Here is a 25,229-nt window from a genome sequence, read left to right as displayed (position 1 = left end):
ATAATTTTTTTTCATGTTTGATTTTCAAATAAAATTAAAAAAAAATATTTTTATAAAATTTAGAAATAAATTAATAATAATTGTAATAATAAATGTATTGAATATCTAAAAATATTAAATTTACAACTAAATTTCCAGTAAAAATTTAATAAGACTTTTAGGATTATATGAATGGATGTATGTATGTATTAATCAATTAATTTATCAATTGTGAAATAAATAATCAAAAATAAATTTTAACATTAAATGTAAATTTAATGTTCTAAAAATATTGTTAGAATTAGTTAGTTATTATCCAAATTATTATTTTTCATTATTGATGATATTTATAAATTATTATTATTAACTTATCAAAAAGTTTAATTATTAAAAGTAGAAACAACAGGTTTATAATCCTCAATAAATTTATAAAATAGAAACAAATTAGGGATAGCAAGGCAAGCAACTATCTATCATTTTATATTCTCATCTCTATATAACCTTACTTTATTATATCAGATTTAAAGATGGATTTTTTCAAAAGTATTTCAGATAAGTATGCCCAGTTTTGGAAAAATATTATTGAACCATAGAGGTAGTAGTATTCATTATCAGATTTGGGTAATACAATATTTCAAATTAATTACAAAAAAAGTCTGAAAAGTGAGAATAAATGCAATTTAAATAAAGAAATTTGCCATATATTTAGTTAGAAAATTACTTTTTTAGATATATTTATTTGGCATTATATATGAAAGCTTATTTTGATTTTATAAAATAGGTTCAAATGTTAGAATATTGCATTCAATTGCAGTTATTAGAAAAGATGTGCAGGTACTAAATGATAGAGGGGAATAATTAGAATGCACCTACTTCCTTCCTGATAATATGATAAAAGAAAAAAAACTTCCTATAGTAATTTATTTGCATGGAAATTCTGGATCTAGAGTAGAAGCTGTTAGCACTCTTCAGCATCTTATTCCTACTTTTGGGCTTTTTTGCTTTGATTTTTCAGGTTCAGGTAAAAGCTAGGGAAAGTATGTAACTATGGGGGTTAATGAATGCAGAGATTTAGAGAGCATTGTTCAATATGTTCAAAATAATCTAACTTAGAGTGAGATTATTATTTGGGGAAGAAGGTATTTTTATTTAAGTATTAATTAACTTCAAACATAGCACTCAATATAGTATACAAAGAATTTAGTTAACAAAACTTAATTTTAACTTTAATAGTTACTTTCTAATTTATTATTATTGCAAACTTAATAAATTACTATTAAATTTTATTATAAAGTATGGGTGCAGTAACTGGAATTCTTTATGCCCAAAAGAATTAATCAAAAATATAAGGACTTGTTTTGGATAGTCCTTTCAGTGATTTAAAGAAAGTCATGTTAGAAATTGCATCATCTAAAACGAAGATTCCTTCTTTGATAGTTGACGGTGTTATTTCATTGATGAAGTCATAAATTTAGGAGGCTTTGAATGGAGTTGATATATTTAATACTTAAATTGAAGAAAAAATTAAAAATCTCTAAATTCCAATTTTGTTTGCTTATGGTACTAATGATAATATAATTTTGCCTTATCACTCTTAAGTTCTTTATAAGGCATGTAGGTCTGATGATAAATGTATAATTGAATTCGAAGGAAATCATAATACCATTCGCCCTAATTAGTTTTTCTAGAAAATAGTTTAATTTATCCAATTAAATTGCATAAGTAGACCATAAATTAAGCAGTTAAACTAAATTACAACTGCAAACTAACCAGATATTAGTAACAAGAATACCTAATTAAACTCTTTCAACATAAACAGTAATAGTTTTTACAATAATTCTAAACCTAATACACACTTACAGTCTCTTCCAAGCGATGATAATGTATATGAAAATAAATAGAATAACTAGCAAAAGTCTTAACAATTTTACTAAAATATTAAAAAATAAATACCTTTTACACAAAAACAGTACTAAAATTTATCTATTGATTAAAATAATCAAAAGAAGGTAGATCCAGAATTTAACTATCAGTTTAATTAAATAAAAAATACTAGAGCTGTTGCAGGTCATACTAAATCAAACAGTTTATCAGGATAGATTTAGTAGAGAGGCATATCTTTGATATCCTATCAGTAAAAAAATACAGAATAATAAATAAATGCCCATTAAATTTAAATAAGATAAGATTCACTTTTCAAAGATTCATAATAATAATAATAGTAAATAGATAAAAAACTAGACTAGAATCACTTCGAAAATAAAATGACACCAAAACCTGCAAGAAAGAAAATATTCTAAGATGCATATTCAGAAAGAAAATAATCTAAAAATCATTAATAAAATCAAGGATTAAACATATTTTAATCTCATAATTAATTTAAAGAATAAAGCGATAAAATGATTGACAATACTGAATAGTATATTTCAAACTAGTTAAACCTTCTACAGTAAATAGCAAATGAAAATATTATAATATAAAAGCCTCCAATCAGTAATGCATATAAGAACTCTAATTAAACTAAATCACCTGTAAATAACCTTGTTAGGAGTCCCAGCTCTTCTGCACTTTCTCCTACTGTTAAGCTTTAGATACCAGATTGTCAATAGCATATTAATTTTTCAAGAGGAACTAATTTTTAAAATGTATAAAATAGTTAACTATAAATTACTCCCTTTTTAGTAGAAAGCTAGAATATTTAATAAGTACATTCAAGCTAGGAATTCAGAAAGAACAATTTCTAAGAAAAATAATTCTGTTCACCTCAGTAATAGTAATAGCAATAATAACAATAAGAACAATAATAATAATAATAATTTCCAGAGTAAGCTTCAAAAGTAAAAAAATTTTCAAATTAATGTGGCAGACAGTATTCTTTGGATTTTGTAAATAGTTCAAATAAAGACAATTTGAGTGAAAAAGCAAAAGATCTTTAAGAGTATTACTAATATGGAATAGTCTACTATCATAAAAATGACTCAAAAAAAGGAATAACTTCAAATTCTAAAATATCATCTTAACTTTTACAAAATACTAATTCTACAAATGAAAATATTATCTAAGATTAATCTTAGCCTGTGGACAGAAATTTTTAATAGCTTGCTTAACCAAGTATAAATAAATTTGATAATCAAAGCGATTACTACACATAGGCAATACCTAATTTTGGTAGTGCATTTGATTGGAATAATTCCTCATTAGACGGAAACAACTTTTCATACCTAAATCCAACAAGAAATCCATTTTAAAATCAAGAGATTTAATCACAACAATAATAAAAAAATAATTAGTATCAAGAAATAATTAAAAGTTAAAATAATTGTGTGAAATAAAATAATAATTAGCAGTAAAGTGCAAAAGAAATCTAAATTTTATAACAATAAACACAATTATTTAAATCTGATAATACAACAGATCATAGTAATAAATGTCAATAATAAGGATATTTGATGCAAAATATAAACTCTCCAAGCAAGTTTGACAAGCACACAATAATTGAAAACTAGATTAATGTGTTAAGAGAAGCAGAAAATTAAGATAGAATTCAAAGACTAAATAGCAGAAGTAGAAATGCTAGTATCGCGAATGAAGCCATAAAAGTTACAAATAGGAACTTTAATTTAGAGAATTCCATTCCTAAGCAGTAGGAATTGTTTAAAGAAAATAAAAATATTCAAATTAATATTCCATAATAAGGAGTTACCTAAATCTAATAGCAACAATATCATTAAAACAGTCGTCACTAATTTAATTTAGTATTATCATAGTAGTAACCTAATATTAACAACCAAGTAATATAAAAAGATAGACAAACATTAAGTCCTTTGAATAGAAATTTCGTTCCTAATATATCGAATGTGATAAGCTCTACAATCTATAACTCCTCTTAAGGATAAAAAAACGCATAAAATTATACATAGAAAATAGTTTAATCATAAAATAATATTCTACCTCCCTACTCTCCAGTTCGTGTTGTTTTGAGCCATCCTACGAATTAAAATAACGAAAACTTACAAAGAAGATACAGTGGAGTGGAAAACGTTGAAAAAGTTTAATTTGTGTCTGTATTCACATAAAATTTACAAAATAGAACGCAAAGAGGAGAATATGATTTGCACTAAAAGAGCCAAAGAACATAAGTAAAATACTCTGAATAATATCCATAAATATAAATAGTTAATTAGCCTTAGTAGCAATAATCTCTTTATCATAAAGTATTAGGGGAGTTGTAAACAAATTAAATAAACCAAATAAGTGACCTTAATCAAGGAAATTTACAATAGAAAGCTAAAGAAATAAACTACAGCAATAAATAATATGGTATTAGTAATAAGTTACCTTATGAATCTGTTTCAATAAATCAATAAATTTAAACTACTTATGAGGCCTCTGACAAGTAAAAGTACCCAAATTTAGATACTTAATTACCAATATCACATTAATAACAGAGCTAACCAAAATAAATTTAGCTTCACACAAACCATAGTAATGATGATGCAATCTAATATATTGATTGATTTTTATATAATATAATCTTATTATAATTAAATTGTAATAATTCTTTCCATTAACTTAATTAAATAAAGGAAGAAGTTTGATTTCTAAAATATTTTTTTAGTGTTAATAGTGTAGTAAAATAGTTAGAAATTTATTTTTATTAAATATTTCTTTCTTTCAATCAAACAAAATATTTTATTTCATAAAATTGTTTAAAATTTAAAATAAAACAAGAGCAAAAATAAAATTACTATATAAACTACTTACAGTAAATACCAACCAAATACAATACAAACACTCATTAAATTAAAAAGTCTTTTTATCATAGGTAAAAATAAAAATATTAAAATTTTTATTAATTTTATTTCTTTTTAATGAGTATTTTGACTTCTTTAATTAATAATATATTTTATTAAAATGTTTCTTTATTAGTAAGTAACAAACAATATAAATATTTTATATTTAATTTAATACTTTAAATAAATAAATACTCTTTTGTTGGCAAATACTAATCTTTTATTTTCATTATTTTTCTTCTATAGAAAAAGTATATTTTAATATTATTATGAAAAAATTTAGTAATCAATCAATTTATATCTTTTTTAATTTAAATGATTAATTATTGATATTAATTATCTCATAATAATCAACAAAAAATTGCTTATTACAATTAATTGGTATAAAAATTAAAAAAAATCTATGCATACAAAATAGGATTATTAAAAGTGAATAATAAATATCTTTTAAGAAATCAAAATAGCTTTTGCATTGTATTATTGAATAAAAGTGCTATCTTTTTTATCTAAAACATATTTTACATATAATATTTTAAATAAAATATTTGATATTTAATGAATTTCAATATATGTCTTAATATTCATCAAAATATACAACAAATAACTCAATTATTTTCTACAAGTTTATATTATTTTCATTTTTTCAAATAGATTTTTTGCTATCAGCTAATTCATAAACCTTTCTTGCAAGAAGAATACATTCTAAAAGATGGAAGAAAGTAATACTGAGCATTAAGAGATAGTAATTACCTATTCCAATTTTTATTGAGTAATCGGATTTTAAAGTTTTAGAAGTTTTAGGACAATAAAATGTCTGTTCGGAAGATTGGCTGTTATAATAGTTGTTATAGCTCTAATCCCAAACACATTAGAAGACAAAACAGAAAAAGTGCACAACCCACATCATGAAATAAAATAATTTGCTTGTGTTCTTTTGCTTTTGGAAATGAACAACCAAAGGAATGAAACCGATAATGAATGCTGGTAAAATGGTCATATTATAGTAAGTAGCGCAATTAATACCAACAAGGACAGAAACAATAACTCCTGAAAATCCAACGCATGTGGTAAATACCAATTTAACTAAATTAGCAGTATTTTCAACTTAAGCTTTTCTGTTCATCTTATTCTTTAATCATAAAAAAAAATATAAATATGAAGTTTCCTTTATCATTAGCTAAAAATGTGCTTTTAAATAGAAACTATTTGTAGAATTTGTAAATCATTGCACATATTTGCTATTAGAATATTTTATTTACCTAATTTGAGGAGGAATATATTTATATATTTGATTTTTATTAGTTTATAAATATTCTTTAAGATGATTGATAAGATAAAAAAATAATTAAATTAGTGTAAGATAAACCTTTTTTTCTTAGTCCATAAAAATAGATAATTTACTTAACTTTTTTGATACCATACAAAAATTTGATGGAGGAGTTAATAGGAGAAATTAATAGAAAGAAAATAAATAATTTTTATACATACAAGATGATTTATAAAAAAGCTACTTTTACAAAAAGCTTTTAAATAAACTTAGAGAAATATTATTAATAGAATTGACCTTATTAATTAATTAGCAAGATAAAATATGCCTTACAGACAATAATATTAAAAATACAATATATATAGAAAGCATTAAAATTTACTATTTATGTAAAATAATTCATTCATAATTTTAACTTCTTACTTTTGAATATATTCTTTATGAATACCCTTAAAGTAAAAAGCAAAATTTATAAAATAAAAAAAGTGATTAATTCTCAATTTAATTTATTTTTGTGTGTTAATTCAAATTTTATTTAATTACAATACTTATAATAAATTAGTCAAATTAAATTCGGTCTAAAAAAATCATTTTAACTTTTACTTTTTTAAAAAAATAAAAATTTGAAAACAAACTATTTAAATAAAATAATTGATCGTATTAAATGGTATGTACCAGATAAAAGGTAAATAGTTTAAAATATAGATTAAATACTTATATCACAATTTAATTTACCTTTGTTCTTTATTTAAATAACCAATTAAAACCTTTTTATATACATATTATTTAATAGAATCCTTATTTTATAAAAAATGGATAAAATAATATACTTTAAATCCTTAAAATTTTTGAGCAAGTGCTAATTTAGAAGGAGTTTTAATAATATGGAAAATTATAGTAGTCAATTTCAATTTTTATATAATTAATTATTTATTTATTTAAATAAGAGCATATATATTATAGATTTTGCAGTTTTTGCATTTTGCAATTTTTTGCAATTTTTAAGATAGTACCAAAAATTTTGACCATTTTTAACAAGTGCATGCTCAATTTATCAGGATTCCCATCTTTAATTTAATAGTAATCAATTTTATTTTCATTTTAAAATATAAGATACTAATTATTAATCATATTAATATAACCAAATTAGGTTTGATTGATTTAAAAATATTATCGGATACGAAATTAATTTTATTTTTTTGTATCTTTAGAATTTTAAGGTTTTGAAATATAAATGAAGATTAATGTAATATAATATCAAAAAGTTATAATATTAGTACATATAAAACCACAAATATTAATGGATAGATAGATACTCATTTTTTATCAAATGGTATTAGGTGTTTATGCCAATAGTGACTAAATATTTGATTATATATAAAACCAAGTAATTAAAAAAGCATAATAACAAATCAAAAATTTAACAGATATTTACACAGATAATAAACTTTTATATTATTAGTATTTATTAAATTTTAGTTAAAATGAAAGAAAATAATTATAAGAAATCAATCTTTAAATCTGAATAAGTTAGCAGCTAAGATGAACATAAAAAGCATAATTAATCAATAAAAATATAAGAATATGCTGAGGATGATTCTTCCTCAACAAGAAATAACTCAGTTTGCAAGAATTGCCAAAAATTTGAAGTCTTAATGAGGAAAATGATTAAAGAAAAAGAATAGCTCCTTTATGAAATTAAGTACAAAGATATAGCTTTGCAAAAAAGAGAAGAATTAATGACTCATTACGCTACTGAAAGCCAAAGCTTAAAACATCAAATATTAAACTTGAAGAATAGGATTTCTAAACTTGAATCTTAAATTGAGCAGCAATAACCTGATTATACAGCAAGAAGTTTTTTTTCTAAAAATTCTTAGAATATTTTAAGGTCTGCATCCATAAATTCTGCATAGAAAATTGAAACAGATGAAAAGACTGAAAAGCAAATAAAATAAAAAGAACTGGCAAATTAAATCTAAGAAGCTGTTCGCAATCTTTAAAAATAATAACTAAGTAATAAAGAAGTAGAATAAAGTAAGTAAATACATAGCTAACAAAATAATTAAAATGATAAAGAGATAAAAATTGAAGATTAGACTTTAAAATAGAACAATTAAGCGCTACAAAAATAAGCAACTTTTTAAAAGCAAGATAGCACTAAAAATTTATATAAATTAGAGGTGCCTAATTCATAAAATAAGGCTTTTGTGGATCTATCAAAAGGGTTTCCAAAAGTCATAAAAAGCAATTAAAGCGATAAAAACAAAACTGTACCTAATGAAAATTCAAGTTTTTACAATAGAGAATAAGATAAAATGTTTAATTATGATAAATATGAGCACTTTATACTCAAAAGTAACACCGAGAAAAAAGTTTAACCTTATTTATAATAATAGCCTTCTGCTTACAAAAATCCTACAATTAAGATAAAAAAGAGACAAAGAATTGCTTAAAGTGTATCTGACATTACTTCTGCACAAAGAGTAATGACTTCATATACTCCAACAAAATTTGTTGAAAGAGATTAAATTTAAAGGGAATAAGATGCTAAAATTATCATTAATAAAATGAGTACAAAAAATTTAGAAATTAGTTAAGAATAAGACTCTACTAATAAAATTTAACAATAAACAAATGTAAGACCAAGTTCAAGTATCTGTAAATTAAACAATGGCCACGATTCATTAAATCAATAGTTTACTACTGAAAACTAAAAAAGGCCATACTCAGGAACTGTTATACCTGAAAATAAAAACGAAAAAATTAATTTTATTTAAAATTAGTAAAATACTTAAGCTAAAACTACCTAAGGTGGCAGTGAAATAAATAAAGGAAGCTAAGAAAAAAACAAAAATTAAAGTATTTAAAATTAGGTTTCGACCAATAATAATCTAAATGTACCATAAAATAACTTATATCTATAAAGTCCATAATAAAATTAAATATAAAGATCAAAATCAGCTTCTTCATAAAATTATAAAAAAAGTGTATAATAAAATAACTAGAATGTTTAAGATGAGTAATCTAAAAATAATTCAGAAGGATAAACTTAAAATTTGGAATAAAAAAACAATAAAGTAGACATCAAAATAAATAATCTTCCTTTAGAATATACTAAAAGTGATTCAAAAGACTAAAATCCAGATTAAGTGATGAATGAGTCTTAAAATTTGATGACAAAAAGCATAAGACATTCTAGGCATATTCAAAGTGGCGATTAGACTAATAGGAATAATGCTCTAACTCCTCCTACTTAAAGAAACTCAACAACTAAAAACAGAAATAGCAGTTCCTAAATAGCTCCCCAGTAGGTAAATAAACCTGCTATTAAAAGAAATAGCTTCTATGCAACTTTAGAAACATTTTAATCTGATGACCACCTAGACAAAAATAATGATAAGCAGGATTCTACTATTGAAGAAGATTATGACGAAGAAGAAGAAAATAAAAAAAATTTAAACTTCACTCAAGCTATATCACGACAATCTCCATGCAATTCACCATAAACGAGATAATTAAATTCGAGTGGAAGCACAAGAAATTTAAAACAAAATGCAAATTTCACTATCACAAGCAGCTAAAATTAGAATATACAAACACCAAATAGAATGCTACTTTCTCAAAGATCCCCTTAAAGAATACCAAAAAAACGTAAATTAGAAACTTTATAAAAATATTTTATAATTAAATTGAAAATTAGATTAATACAGGAAGTTAGATGATGAAGAGAATCAAATTATGTTTTTAACTAGCGAGCAAGATTTAAAAAAAGCAAAAAAAAATCCAAGAAATTACTGGATAGGAGACTTTGTTGAAGATCCTACATAATTTTTTTATAAACTAAGCTTATAGCCTGTTGATTAATAAGTATCTTTTGCTGATAGCATTTAAAAGCTGCTAACAGATTATGTAATTTCTCTTGATTATGGATTAATGCTTAAAAAATCATTAGAATCTTGCATTGATGTATCTAAGAGCTTAAGATTTAATGAAATTATGAATAATTTACATTAGCAACTAATTAGAAATATAAACTGCTAAAAGATCTTCTTCTATATTTATGATGAAAAGACTAAAGAACTTTGGTCAAAAAAGAGTGATAATTCAGTAATTAGAATAAAGCCTTAAAGAGGATTACTAAAACACTTAGTAACAACCCTTGAAAAAATAAAAGTTGACGACATTGCATATGATCCTCGTTTTGATCCAGAGATAGACTCTATCCTCCATCCGGATATCAAAAGCTTACTTCTGATTCCATTGCTTAATTATTAAAATGGATTAATGGGTACAGCTATTTTTTGATTAGCTAATTAAATTTCATTTAATTTTAAAAATAAATAATAGGTGTTGTTTAAATAGTGAATCTGAACTACAAAAGCAAGGCGAAATATATTTATGATCAAATGAAAGTTGAGAATATCATCAGAGTATCTGGAAATATTATTTCAATTGGGATGATATATGAATAGAATTTTTTAAATAATTAAAGAATCTCTAGACTACTTCAAGTAAAAATATTTAATTTATTTATATAAATTAACTATTAATCATTCACTTTAGAATTATGTTAGGATGTTAGAAATCGAAAAATTAAATGAATTAATGGCAGAAGCATAAGAAGCACTTATTGAAATTTTTGGTACTCAAAAATGTTTTGTGTATCTAATTAATTCGAACAATAAACTTGAAAGATTTACTAAATAATACTTAGAAAATAATTAAACATTAACTGAAAAAAGAATATATGATGAAAATAATAACAATAAATCCGCCTAAAATAAAAAATATATTATCAATTCAGAAGAGTTTGAAATAAGAACAGGTATTATAGGATTGAGTATAACAAGTAAATAAGAGATAGAAGTGATGGAATAACAGCAACATCCCTATTTCAATCCCTTGACTGATATTGATACTTATTTACCTACTTATACATTACCTATCATATCAAATAACTAAGTTTTAGGAGCATTGTAAGTTTCTTATCTTAATACTTAGCTTGGTAAAAAAGTGCTTAAGATGGATATTCTCTATAAAGAAATTATGCAAAATGTTTGTAGCCTTATTGGACATTGTATTGAAAAGCTACTTAAATATAACTAAGAAATCAACTTCAAGTTGTAGGAATAAAGAAATTTTTTTGAAAATCAAATTGAGTAAATAAAAACAAAATAGTTAAAAACAAGATCATATTCAACAAAATCTGTAGTTTCCCCTGTTATATAATCTAAAACTTCTAGAGGGCCAATATATAATTCCTAACAACAAATATAGATTTTAAATAGTTAAATTAAAAATAAAATTTAACATCATGAAAAAGAGTAATATAATAATTCTAACTTAATTTGTAACCAATCTAAGTAGTGATAGAAGGAAAAATATATAAATTATCGTTGAAAGTATGGATATAATAAAACATTCATATAAGCAATCAATGATTCATTTAAATTTCTTAAAAGTCATTTTTAAAAATTTTGAGTTTTATCATATTAAATTTTATCATTTAAAAATAATTTGTTAAAATAATATCTTGTATTTAAAATTAAAAAAACAACAAAGAATAAATAAGGTGTGAGTATCTTTTTTATAAATATTTTTAATATTTTAATCAAATGTATATAAGTATATTTATTCAAGTAATCTTATTTTATTAAAAAAATTAAACTTAAAAAAAAAATACAAAAGGCTTAGTTATTTAATATTATTCTTCAATATTTTTTTCAAATTTTTTGAATTTTAGCTTCTATAAAAATGATTCAAAGGGAAATTTTAATAAAAGGTTATATATAGATAATAAATTTTGAGCTCTTTTTAACATAATTCAGCAAACTCTCAAACTTAACTTGAGGTAAAAACAATAAATTTCTTTTAAAAATTTTTGTGTAATTTTTTTAATTAGTAAATGTAATTACTTATTTAGTAAATTTCCTTGTAATTAATATCTTTTCTAATTTTCTTAACATATAAACTATTGTTAACTGTTTATTCAAATAAATGTATTATAATTTATATTTTGATGATAATATTTAACATACTTTGTAAATAAATAATAATTTATTAATCTTTCCATTTATAAAAAATCTTATTTTATTTAGTTTATACATATTTATTGATAATAAATAATAATTAGTTACAATTAATTTAATATTAATAAAAATTGGACTATGATTTCTAAAATATTGGCTGATTTTATCTAAATTTATTTTATAATTTCTTAAAAAGGGATAATTAAAAGGATATTGATAGAATAGTTTCTGATTTGCTTTAAGTATGATTTTTGAATAATTGTTTTAAATGGTTATTCTTATTGCTTAGATTTAATACAGACAGAATAATAGATAATTTATTTATAAATCATACTATTTATTCTTTTCATATAAGAAATTTGGAATAGAAATATTAGTAAAAATGCAATGCAGGTAATGATTTTCAATCACTTTACTTTAATATATAGATTGAGCATAGCTAATTGTAAGTATTCTCATCAATAGAATGGTTTTATTCAAGTGAATCAAGAATTTCTTAGATTACTATATTTATATAAAAATATTTTAAATGTTTATAAAAATAACTTCTCTGCTAAAAAATAATTAATTACTATCTTATTGATACTTATTTATGTACAGGAGAGACTAGAAATTCTTAATTTTGTAAAGGTTTTCTATGTAAGATTTGACAAAAGCATCACTTTTAAATTTAAATAAATGTTTAAAATTGTAATATCTTTACAAAAAATATTACTTTTCAGTCCTTTCATGTAGAACTTCGATAATTTGGCTGAATAATTGAGGCTGCATTCCATGTTAGAAAATTTAAGGTAAATTTTTAGTATCTATCCTCTATTATATTAAATTACAAAAAAAATATTTTAAAAAATTCCAATGAAGTTTAATTTATGTATAATCTCTGTTTTCATTAATTAAAGCATAATTAAATTAATATCTTTACCACTAAAAATTTTAATGCAGACTCTATGTAGTCGTTACGGATTGAAGTCCAGTTTGCAGTGAAGATTTCAGAAGTAGGAATATCGAAACCTAGATTCTCTTTGATTTCAATTTTACGATTAGAGAAATTACTTTTCTTTTTAGTGGTTGGAGTATTGTCATTGGAGGAATTAAAAGTAGGTGGTTTTCTCATTTGCACACTTGAAGATCTTTTCAAGATAGATTTTTTATTTTATTCATCGTTCTATTTTTACTATTCCTCAGTTTATTATGAGTTATACTAACGAATTAAATTTAAATTTATTGATATTTATTTAGCCTGATTTTATGCTATATTATTGCCACAAGTATTGCCACTATTAGCTACATTTTCTTCTGCTTATTCTACTTCACCAAAATGAACAACCTTCTCGCCCTCTTCATCATCATCTCCTTCTTGATTTTGAGTTTTACGAATGTAAACACCATCTATATTTTTAATAGGCTTTTTGAAGTCTAATGAGCAACTACGTCCCCTGTAAGTTTTAAGAATAGGTTTTTGGGGTTTAATAGATTTAGAAGCAATATTGACCTAGTCCCCTAGCTTATCTGTTTCAAGAATTTCAATCCCTCCAAACTTAATATCTCTATTTTAATCTTCAGTAAGATTTGTGTCTTCAATTACTTTTTGCTACCAGTGCTTAATAACTTTTCCATCTACATTCTTAAGATTCAAGAAGTCATAAGACATGCGCTTTCTTTTATTTTCTTCATTCTTAACATTAGAAAAAGCTATTGATGCAAACTATGAAGATACGCTAGCTGTTGGAGTCATTGCATGAGTCATGCATGAACCTCTTTTAATAATAGGTTTCTTTGGGTTTTCTTCAGGGTTATACTTAAATTTATAGGCACTTTCATCTTGAAGGACAATATCACCAACAAAACGAACATCTGATTCTTCATTGTCTTGACTATCCTCACTATCTTCTCCACTTTCATTTTCTTAATTTATCTTATATGCATTTTAATCAGTGCTGTTACGATGGCTATGGTTGGCCACCTTTTCAATTTATTTGAGTGATTTGAACTCAGAAGGTTGCACAAGAGGACTATTCTTTAAAATAGAATAAGCTGGGAAAAGTAGAGAATTTCTTTTAGCAATGCTAGTATCAATTGGTTTTTCAGAAGCTTCCTAAACAGTAGGAATTAATTTAAATCTAACTTCACTATCTAATCTATTACGAAACTCAATTTTATTTTCGTTTTGATTTTCATCCTAGAAATAATCATCTTCATCTTCATTTGAATCTATACTTTTATTCATGATGCCAGAGCCTTAAGATCTACCTTAACTAATAGAATCTTCATTAAACTAACAGTTTTTTAATATCGAATTTCTTAAATCATTATCAATTTAATCATCAGGATTCATAGATAAATTATCATGACTAATTATCTTGCCTTCAATGTCTTTTAGCATTCTATATTATTTTGATTACAATAAAATGTAAATAAATAAATAAATATAAAAGAATTTATCAATCGTTATTATAAAATGCATTTTAAGAATTTAACAATTTAAATTTTATATTAAGAAAATACAAAAAATAGCAGAATTTAAAGTTTTTTATTTTATAAAGTAAATGTGATTTAATATTACCTAACATCGAACGATATATTTCTTGAGCGATTTAAATCGTTTTTCAGAATACTTTTCATGGGAACATCATCAGGTTCATATTCAAACTTAGGAAGTTCACCTTCATTATCATCTAAAATTTCTAATCCTCCAAAATGAACTGAGAGATTATCATCTTAGTTTTCACTTTGTAGACTGCTAGCATTTAAACTTTTTTCTACTTTCTTGGAAGGAGAAACTGTTTCAGTCAATTTATCTTCACAGTTTGGTAGAATAACATCAATACTCTTAATATGTTTAAATTTTGATTAATTTTCACCAACGATATCATCAATATCTTCCTCTCTTTCCTCTCCTTCGCGTGTTGAGTCACTTACTGCTCTGCTTGTGTTCTGATTTATTAGTAATAAAAATTTATTCATTCATTATACTTTATTTAAAATTTAACTAAAATCTAAGTTCTGAAATAAAAAATAAATGAAAGGAATGAATGAGCTCTTAGCTTTCAAAAACGAATATACTTCACTGAATTTCCAACTGAAAAATTATCCATTTTTAAAAACCAAATTAAGCTCACCAATTAGGATTTTAAAATTATTTTTTATTTTTATTTCATTCATTTTTTAAAGTTACCACTGATTTTTAAAGGTTTCCTGATGGAATTTAATCATCTTGTTCATACTATTCTTGTAAAAATCTGATTGATTTCTTATTTGAAGACTTTCATTTTTTAAAAAATAATTTTTTTAAAATTTTTACAATAAACTGCCTTAAAATATTTATTTTGATCTAAAAAACAATTAAGATATGGCTTCTCCACTTTTAACTCTAATTTTGTGAAATGAAACTCACTCATTTAGTCAATAAATGCTGTAAAATTTAATCTGATTAAAGATAAAAATTTCGCAACTTAAGCTAAAAGTAAAATAAGCCTACTCCTAAATATTTCTTTTTAACCTAAAAAATAAAGATTACATTAGTAGTCTATACTTCTTCGCTTTCTTTCTTGTTATCAGACATTTTTATTTGTTTTTTTTATGGTATAAACAGTTTATATGAGCAATTTTCTAATATTTATGCTTGCTTTATAATGTTTTTGATAGTTTATTTATTTTTTGGCTGATTTCTTATGTATTTTATCTAATCTTCTTTGCTTTATATTGATTTTAATAATCTTATTGTTTTGATTAATCAATAACATAGCTATATAAAATAAAGTAATTTATTATTATTTGCTAACTAACAAACTGATTCACTTACTTGCCTTCTAATCATTTAATTAAAAGTTTCGGTCCTTATAAAAAATAAAGAAATGTGAAATGTGAGCAGCTGCCACTGTTTTAAAAAGCTTATTTATTTTGATGAGCTTATCATACAAAAATAAAGAGGTTTTATATACATCTAAGCAATTTGAACATTTATTAATATTTTTCTTTATTTTTTGTTAATATTTGTTATCTGATTACTAGTGTTTTTAATGACATCATAAAATTCTTACAAAATTTTTAATTTTTAAACTACATACTATTTTAAGTAAATAATTCTATTAGAAGAAATTTAACACTTTTTTTTTAACTGAGACACCTATAACAAATTATTATATTCTTAAGTTAAAGAGGCTCAACTAATTTGAATTATCCTATTTTTGCGTATCCCCACCTCACTTTTTTCATTTATTCTATAAATATATTTTCTTTTTGTAAAATGATCTTGTTTAAGGTAAGCAAAACCCACAAATTACAAAATCTATTTCTACTCATTCAATTTTTTTTACTGTATTGATTTACATAAATTGTATTCTATAGGATAATATTTTCCTTTATGCAATGCTTAAAGATAGAATAAAAAAATCAAATTTTTGTTACTAAAATTCGTTTTCTTACAAAGGAAAGAAAATAATATATATTTTTATCAAAATTAATCCAAAAATTGTTTTAATTTTTAAAAATTAAAATTGATTCAAGAGTATTTTTTATAATTTTGTAATCAATTTACATAGTAAATATAAGCATATTTGCTTTAACAATCTTAAATATTTTTATATTTAATAATTTAATCAATTTCTTATTTCAATTATTTATGAGTCATGAAAATTTTAATATAATTTTAATTCTATAAACTACTATTATGCTTTTATGCTTTTTTTATAATTAAATTAAGCTAATGAATGTTCTAAATTTCTATTTCTAGCCAGTCTATTAAGCATTAAATTATTTTTATTTGTCAAATGTAATTAAAAAATCTCAAGCTCGAAAGTAAAAATTCTAAAAGGGAGTTATGATGTAACTATAATAAATAATATATTATATTAATTATTATCTAATTAAATAATTTATTCTTCTTATAAAAAGCAAACCTTAAATAGTTAAATAAGCTTAAAATTCCTACTAACAAACAATAAATATTTTGAAAATGATTAATTTATAAATTTTATGTTTTTAGTAAAGTCTTTAGACTGAATATGAATTATTAATTAGTAATATATATCATTAATAAATATTTTATAAAATTTTAATTATTTTAATAATAAAAATAGACAAATTTATTTTATTTTATAAAATTAGTCTAATAGATGAATTTTAAATACCATTTTATTTTTTAATTGAAAAATATTTAATAAAATTTTTTTTTAATTATTTTTTAAATGAAATTGATATTACATTTAGCTAAAATAGTTAATAAAAATATCATAAATTAAGGTTAGAATGAATTTATTATAAAATAACATTTAATTGAAACTCCATATAAATTAACATAAATTATGTTTAAAATTAAGATTTTACATAAGTTATTCAATCTAATTTCGACTATGAATTTATTTTAACTTTTAAATAGCTAAATACTTCTAATTTATTTTATAAATTTTTAGATATTTTACTCATCTTAAATTCATTTTTAGGCTAAAGTTAAACTTTTAATATTTAATTTTCTTACTTTTATCTAAACTCTCTCTCAGATATATTGATGGTCTAACGGTATAATTTTTATTAAATAATTAAAATATTAGATTTATAATCATATTTTTAGATAATAAATCTAATAAATGAAAAAATGATATATGCAAATAGAAAAACCAAGCTTAATAAAACCAAAGATACTATTAATACTTTAAAAATTAAGCACTGCTTTAGCATATTTTCGCTATCATTTTTATCTAATATATTTCTTTTTGTCTAAACACTTAGTAGCAGACTAAATATTAATATAGATATATAGATTGCTTCTTAAACCAGAATGTTTATCTTCATGATAGTTTTATTTTTGTATTTGATTGCTAATATTGGTATGCAAATTAGTATCTTATAAACCAATATCCATACTATTTACCATTAGTCTTATTAAGAAAAGTATAAATAAAAAAGTATCAAAGTTGCTAATTATCTAGCAAAGTATATTTTAAATGAAAATATTTTTAATTTCTTACAGTTAAAAATTACTTCATATGGATCTTACAAAAGGTTTTAGCAAAATTTTATTTTGTAAGCATAATTAATAGTAAAAAAGCAAATCATAAATATTGATGGTACTTTAAAAAAAAGTCGGCTATCTGTAGCTCCAAGGAATGAATAGAATAGTAATAAATAGGATAAAATCCCTTCAAGAGAATAAAATACATTTATATAGTAGAGATTATAGAGCCTAGCTAATAAAATTCTTGAATGAATAGCTTTATAATATTAATCAATAAGAGTATATCTATTATGAAAAACAGTTTTTCTTAAAATAAAATGGATGAGGTACAGTGATAATACTATTATTATTACACCACCTCCTTATTTGTAAATATTTGTAGAAATTTTGTACTCTTTTAAATTATTACTTACATAATAATCATCCTCGCTTGATAAAATATTTTAAAAGGGGTTGATATAGCCTATGTACATGTAGATTGATTTATTTGTTATAGATAAGAATTGCTTAACGTTATCTATAGGCATTACATTTAAGTATAATAATAGTTCAATATCAAAAACTCTTTAAAGCATAATATTAGGTAAGGTTAAATTTCCTGTGAAAATACTCATAAAAGAAAGAAATCCAAAAATAGGATAAATAAAATTCATCATTTTGCTTATTAATTAGTGGATAGTGCTAATTTATTATTCTGTGCTTTAAGTTATATAGCTATCTAATAATTCACATGTAAAGCTTCCATCCTCATTTAAAATTAGTTATCTACCATAAAAACACTCACATATTTTAGTTTTAGGGTTAAGTACTGTAAATTTCATTACATCACAAGACAAACAGGTAAGTTTATTATCACAACTTTTGCAAGTAGTAAAACATTTTTTGCATAAATCAGTTTTATTCAGAATAGAAATTTATTTTCTAGGTATCATAGAATATTATTTATAAAATTCAGGGTCTTCATAAAAGCCTTCGTTACATACACATTTACTGAAGTAGTTTAAGTCGGAATTTGGATGACAAGTTGAACAAACTTTAGGATTGTCTTTACAGCTTTCACAGTTTAAATCACAAGGTTAGCAACTTCTGTCTTAAACTTCAAATGTTCCTTTATAACAAGTGCACCTATTTGTTTTGGTATCTAGCTATCTTTAACTTTCTTCGCAAGTTAAGCATTTTTTTTCAAGATTGCAAGTATAGCAATCATAAGGACAAGGCACACAATTATTGTTTACATCCTCAAAATACTTTGGCAAACAATCACACTTACCGTTAGATGAATAAAATCGATGGCTTAATTTCTAAGGAGGACAAGTTATACAAAAATTAGCTTAACCAATACAAGTCTCACAACTATAATGACATTTTTGACATTCTGAATCACCAATATCATAATATCCTTACTAGCACTTACAAGTTCCTAAACTATTTTTCATATTAGCGTTTTTAGGTACAAATACTCTCGTAGTAAGAGATGAGCATGATAAGCAATCATCTAATTATAATCCATCACATTAATTACAGCTATAATGGCATTACTGGCAAATACCCAAAGTGCTCATAAAAATAAAATTTTATTTACAAATGCAAACTCCGTTTTAAGAAATAAATGAATTCTCAGGGCAAGATATGCAATAATTAAATTAACCTTAACAAGTTTCACAGCTTGAATGGCATTTTTAACACTTTAACTAATTTTATATTTCAAAATAACCTTTTTTGCAAGAACATTCAACTAAATGAGGAATTTAATTAAGAACAGGTTTAGCTTGCCTAAAATTTAAGTCCTCATCTTTACAGCTCAAACAATCTTATGCAGATGGTCCTACACATGTCTAGCAAGTAAAATGGCATTTTAAGCATTTTAAAAGAATAATATCTTCATAAAAACCTTCCATACATACACAAATTTAATATTTCATATTATTTGTTGTTTAAATAGGTGTTAATTACATATTTTATGGGCAAGATAAACAAATATTTTGATTATTAGGATCACACTATTAGTATTCGCAAGAAGGATGACAACCTAAGCAATTTAAATTAGGATCACAATTACATTAATATGTCTATTAGTTGTTAAATATACCTGATAAAACACCTAAATAATTATCTTTACAAGTAAGACACTATCCATTTTAAGGTCCTAAGCATTATTTACAAGCGTATGAGCAAGGATAACAATAATTAGTTTTAATATCTAAATAGTACCCAGATTAGCACTCACATTTGTATGATTCCTTATTCAGTACCATGTTATTATTGCATTATATACATTTATCACTTTTCATTTCACAAGTTTTACAATTTTAATCACATTTCTAACATTTTTAAGTATTTTTTATTTCAAAGTAACCTTGCTAGCAATCACAAGTGGAATAAATTCTATTAAATATTCTTAATGAATCACTGCTACAATCTGTGCACTAAAAACGTGAATATCCATTACAATTTAAGCAGGAATAATGGCAAGCTTGGCAAATACTGTTTTGATTTATTTAAAAAAATGATTATTTACACAGGCACTACGTACCAATTAATTCTCTATTCTAATATGGAAAGCAAGACAAGCAATCTTCTTTACCCAACCCTTTACAGCTTTAGCAAAATTCATGGCATTTTAAGCATGCATTTTATATTTAATTATAAAAGTGTTATGGTTTGCAAATACACTGTTTCTATTAAGTTAACATAAAATTTCTTTCATCATAGCATTAATTGCAGCCTTAATTGGAGCTATTAAAGCAGTTTTTACATGTAATATCGCAAGCAGTACATAATTCATTACTACCATTCTCGAAAAATGCTTCTTTACAAATGCATTGACCTTAATTTTAGCCTTACTGTAAAAGCTTAATTCTTCCAAAAGATTAATTGCATTCAGTACAGTTTTATTTATTATTACCACCCTCACAGTTTTTGCATGAATAATGGCATGGTAAACAAAGTGAATTAATATTATCACTATAAAATTTTTCTTAACAAACGCAAAGAAAATTTTTTAATGAAAGTTCACTAGGAATTCTAAAATTTTATCTTGAACACTAAGTACAGTCTTCAGCTTTAGGACCGATACATTCTTAACATGAAAAATGGCATTTTTAACAAACCAAGTTAGAATCTTCATAGTAAGAGGATTTACAAAAGCATTAAAATGAGGTTTAATCTTTTACTGATTACACTCTTTAATCATCTATATTACATTTAGTACAATCTTTGTTTGTTATTCCAATACATTCTTGACAAGATTTGTGGCAAGGAACACATATATGATTAACTTCTACATAACCTGATTTACAAATGCATTTTCCACTATTTAGTACTCTAAATAAAGAGGAATCACAAGAATCACAAGAATTTTCATTACTATTTTTAGAACAGGTTAAGCATGAATAATGGCATTTATCACAAAGAGCCTTGTTAGATTCATAAAATGTTTACATGCATTAACAAGTGATTTTTGAATCCTTTTATTACACTACTCTGTTATTTTAGTAGTTACAAGTTTTACAGTCATTAACTGACCCACCTCCTTCACAAGTATCACAAGAAAAATGACAGATTTAACATATTCCAGATTTATCTTCATACATTCCATCCTTGCAATCGCATTTCTTTGTTTTATTATTTAAAACTCTGTTCATATCTTATCTGCAATCTGTGCATTAATCTTTTTATTTTTCACAAGACTTACAGTTTTAAGAGCATTATTAACAAATTTTATTTGAATCTTCAAAATATCCAATTTAGCACAAGCAGTAAATTTTATTAGCTTCTACCTATTACAATTACCTAAAAGAAGACTGATCACAATTGGTGCAAATGTTTTATTATGAACAAGTTTTGCAGGAATAATGACATTTATCACAAATATTATTATTACCATCATCATAGTATTAATCCTAACAAATACATTTAAATTAAGATTAAGATGGTAAATTAATTTATTGTTATTATATCCTATAATTTTTTAAAGAGTTTCCACAATTTTTGCAAGAATCAGGTTGATTATTATTACAAGTGTAGCAAGAATAATGGCATTTTTAACATAACTAATTTGAACCATCATCATAATAAGAATCTAAGCAAATGCATTAATTTTATTTGAATATCCTATTTTTAGATTAAATACAAGAAGTACAGTTGTTTGATCCAGGTCCATTACATTTCTCACAAGAATAATGACATAACTTACATAAACCATTATCTTCATAGTATCCATCTTTACATACGCACTGATTTGATGAGTTTAGTATGAGTTATAAGCTTTGATCACAGCTATCACAAGTTGTTTTATTTGAACATGATAAGCACTTTGGCTAACATTAGTCACATATTGTGCTGGATGATGAAAAAGATTCAAAATAACCTTATTTACATTAACATGAGTTATTTTAAAGTATTCTATTGTCTGTTGGTCTGCAAGTTAAGCAAATATTATTTTCTTTTTATCCACTTTTGCAAGTTTCACATTTATTATAGCATTACAAACAAGAAACATCATTTGAGTTGATATAAAAATATCCTACTTTGCATACGCATTAATTATTTTTTAAAGTTCTTGTAATTTCATCGCATTAAATACAATGATTCTAATCTCCAGAGCATTGATTACACTAAGGATTACACTATCCGCAATTTTAATTATTTGGAATTTCAAAAAATTTATTTTAGCAAACACAACTAAATATTTTTTAATCAGGAAGTGATTATTAAATCCTATTTGAGCTGAATGAACATGATGTACATGAGTTTGAATTGTTATCATTTATACATTTTTAACAGGAATAGTGGCATTTTTAACAATTAAAATTTGTATCTTCATAATAACCATCCTAGCATAAGCATTATTTTTTAGGAGATACTTATTAACGTAAAGAAGCACATGAATCACATTCTAGTTCTGTTCCTCCAGAACAAGTTTTGCAAGATTTATGACAAATTTAGCATGTCTTATCCTTTTCAAAATATCCCTCTTTACAAATGCAGCTATTATTTTTTGGACTGTAAATTCTATTATCTTCACAAAGATCACAAATATTATTATTGTTTTAGCATTTGAGACAAAATGGAATTTTGCAGATACAATTTTTTTGAGAGTCTTCTAAATATTATGGCATACATTAACATTAACCACCAGTAAGTATCCTGAATTTAGAAGAATCACATGAAGTACATTAGGATGATGAAGGTCCTGAACATTCTTAACATGTAGAATCGCATTTTTAACAATTTGATCCATCATCATAAAATCCAGTTAAGCACTAACACTTATTATATTAAAATTGTCTATTTTAATCACATTTGTTACAAGTAGTACTATCTTAACAAATTAAGCAATTATTAATACATTTCTAACAATTTGTTTAATTATCTTCGTAGAATCTATCTTAGCAATTGCATTTTCCTAATTGCAAAATTTTCAAATTATCTAAGCAGCTTAAGCACAAAATATTTAATCCTTATAAAATACAATTTTTGCATGGATTTTAGCACTTTTCGCAAATATTTTTATCTCCTTTGTCATAATACGTATCTTAGCACACACATTAGCCATCTTTTAAGTATCTAAATTTACTCAAATCGCAAGTCAAACATTCTTTATCACTACTTCCGCTGCAACTTAGACAAGATTAATCACATTTGGTGCAATTATTCATATTATCATAATATCCCTCAATACAATTACATTATTAAGATCCAGAAATTTTCCTAAATTTTGAAATATCGCAATCCAGACACTAATTAAAGTTTGTTCCATTGCAACTTAAGCATGTAGGATGACATTTTTAACAAACTTTACCATCAAAATATTCGCCATTATTACAATTTTATTATAATTACCTAAATGATACATCATACCTTTTACCTAAGCTTTTGAAAAAATAAAATATTTTTAAATGATTAAAATATAAATAAACTGAATACTCTAATCTTAAAAATTATATTTCACTACTATTAATTTAGTATTAAGATTATTTGTTTGCCAAAGTTTGAGTTATTACTAAAATAAAAATGATAATTAAATCAAATACCATTTAGGAAATTAAATGTGTTAATTTATTTAACTTTTGATTTTTTTTTTTTTGGATTGTTTCTAATAATTTAAAGATCAGCAATAAATATACTGCAAATGTAAAATTTTGATAAGCTATAAGATAAAAGTAACATATTTAATCAAATTATTCGGATATCTAAACTGATACAATAATATCTTTCAATTATATAGTATTCAATTAGGAGAAAAAGTTTAGTTTATAAATAAATGACTTTGGTGAAATATAAATATGTAAAATCTATTTTAATGAAAGTAAAAAAATAAAAAGTAATAAACTTACTTTTAATTTTGTTATATGATTAGAATAAGTTTAACTCATAAAATTAATTAATTTATTTAAAATTTTCTTGTTTATTTTTTAAAATTGACAACTAAGAAAATTAAGTATTTTTTCTATTATACTTTGAATTATAGATATTAATTAAAAATAAAGAAACTTTAAGAGAATGAATCATAATTCCTCTTCTTCTATAAAATCAAAATAACTTTGAAAATTTTTTTGTAAGATAAAATAATATAAATTAAGATTATTTTTTCACATTTATTTAATTAATTCTATTTCAATCATACTATAAAGTACAATATTTTTTTTTGCTTTCTATTTATGATAAAAAACATTCCAGAATTGCTTTAATTTATGTATTAATTAGTTATTTTATGATGTTTTATAATGGGTAATCTTTAAGCTTTTAAAAATAAATGATCATATATAGATTTACAGAACACAAACCCACTAAATTATTTTATTGACTCTTTTTCATTTTTAAAAGTTCACTCATTACCATACCAGTTATAAAGTATTTTTAAAATAGCAAATTGTTATAATTGTTTTTATTTACTATATTTATAAAATAATTTTCATTAAAATACATGTTTAAAAATAATTTTTTTATTAAGATATTAAATTTTACTTATTAATAATATAAATTAAAACTCAAAATTAGCAATTATAAAATTATTAAAAATTAAATGTCTAATGTTTTTAATTAGTGAGTTTTTAATCTTATAATTTATTATAAAATATATTTTTAAAAATTTATTCTATATAAATATTATTAACTTAAAAATTTATTTTTAGAAGATTTATGTATTTTAAATGAAGTGTAATTTTTATACAACATAATCAATTTTCTTAAATATTATTTAT

General features: G+C 23.2%; 5 protein-coding genes across 5 annotated transcripts; 2 read left to right on the top strand and 3 right to left on the bottom strand. All coding sequences in view use genetic code 6, as the record gives it.

Moving 5' to 3' along the window:
• Positions 1-347: 347 nt before the first annotated feature.
• On the top strand, positions 348-4,496 carry TTHERM_00284010 (alpha/beta fold hydrolase; the record flags this gene model as incomplete). The annotated part of the gene is made up of 3 exons (XM_001018256.2): positions 348-600; positions 761-1,118; positions 1,274-4,496. Exons 1-3 carry the CDS (start codon positions 507-509, stop codon positions 4,494-4,496), a joined length of 3,675 nt encoding a protein of 1,224 aa, XP_001018256.1. The 5' UTR covers positions 348-506.
• Positions 4,497-5,415: 919 nt separating this feature from the next.
• On the bottom strand, positions 5,416-6,442 carry TTHERM_00284000 (transmembrane protein, putative; the record flags this gene model as incomplete). Its single annotated transcript, XM_001018255.3, has 2 exons — positions 5,416-5,901; positions 6,032-6,442. 2 exons carry the CDS (start codon positions 6,440-6,442, stop codon positions 5,416-5,418), a joined length of 897 nt encoding a protein of 298 aa, XP_001018255.2.
• A 1,009-nt stretch (positions 6,443-7,451) lies between these two features.
• TTHERM_00283990 (GAF domain protein) lies at positions 7,452-11,412 on the top strand (the record flags this gene model as incomplete). The annotated part of the gene is made up of 4 exons (XM_001018254.2): positions 7,452-9,693; positions 9,743-10,330; positions 10,390-10,553; positions 10,606-11,412. Exons 1-4 carry the CDS (start codon positions 7,524-7,526, stop codon positions 11,410-11,412), a joined length of 3,729 nt encoding a protein of 1,242 aa, XP_001018254.2. The 5' UTR covers positions 7,452-7,523.
• A 1,062-nt stretch (positions 11,413-12,474) lies between these two features.
• Positions 12,475-15,633, bottom strand: TTHERM_00283980 (RPAP3 monad-binding domain protein, putative; the record flags this gene model as incomplete). Its single annotated transcript, XM_001018253.3, has 7 exons — positions 12,475-12,575; positions 12,644-12,732; positions 12,787-12,884; positions 12,994-14,455; positions 14,635-15,005; positions 15,247-15,333; positions 15,589-15,633. The coding sequence occupies 7 exons, from the start codon at positions 15,631-15,633 to the stop codon at positions 12,475-12,477; spliced, it is 2,253 nt and encodes a 750-aa protein (XP_001018253.2).
• A 2,224-nt stretch (positions 15,634-17,857) lies between these two features.
• TTHERM_00283970 (bowman-birk serine protease inhibitor family protein) lies at positions 17,858-23,269 on the bottom strand (the record flags this gene model as incomplete). The annotated part of the gene is made up of 3 exons (XM_001018252.3): positions 17,858-17,947; positions 18,378-21,638; positions 21,719-23,269. The coding sequence occupies 3 exons, from the start codon at positions 23,267-23,269 to the stop codon at positions 17,858-17,860; spliced, it is 4,902 nt and encodes a 1,633-aa protein (XP_001018252.3).
• Positions 23,270-25,229: the final 1,960 nt, after the last annotated feature.

The sequence above is a fragment of the Tetrahymena thermophila genome (assembly GCF_000189635.1).
Source record: "Tetrahymena thermophila SB210 genomic scaffold scf_8254600, whole genome shotgun sequence".
Classification (NCBI taxonomy): domain Eukaryota; phylum Ciliophora; class Oligohymenophorea; order Hymenostomatida; family Tetrahymenidae; genus Tetrahymena; species Tetrahymena thermophila.
Note: the sequence above shows the minus strand (reverse complement) of the source record. Positions and strands in the feature narration are given on the sequence as shown.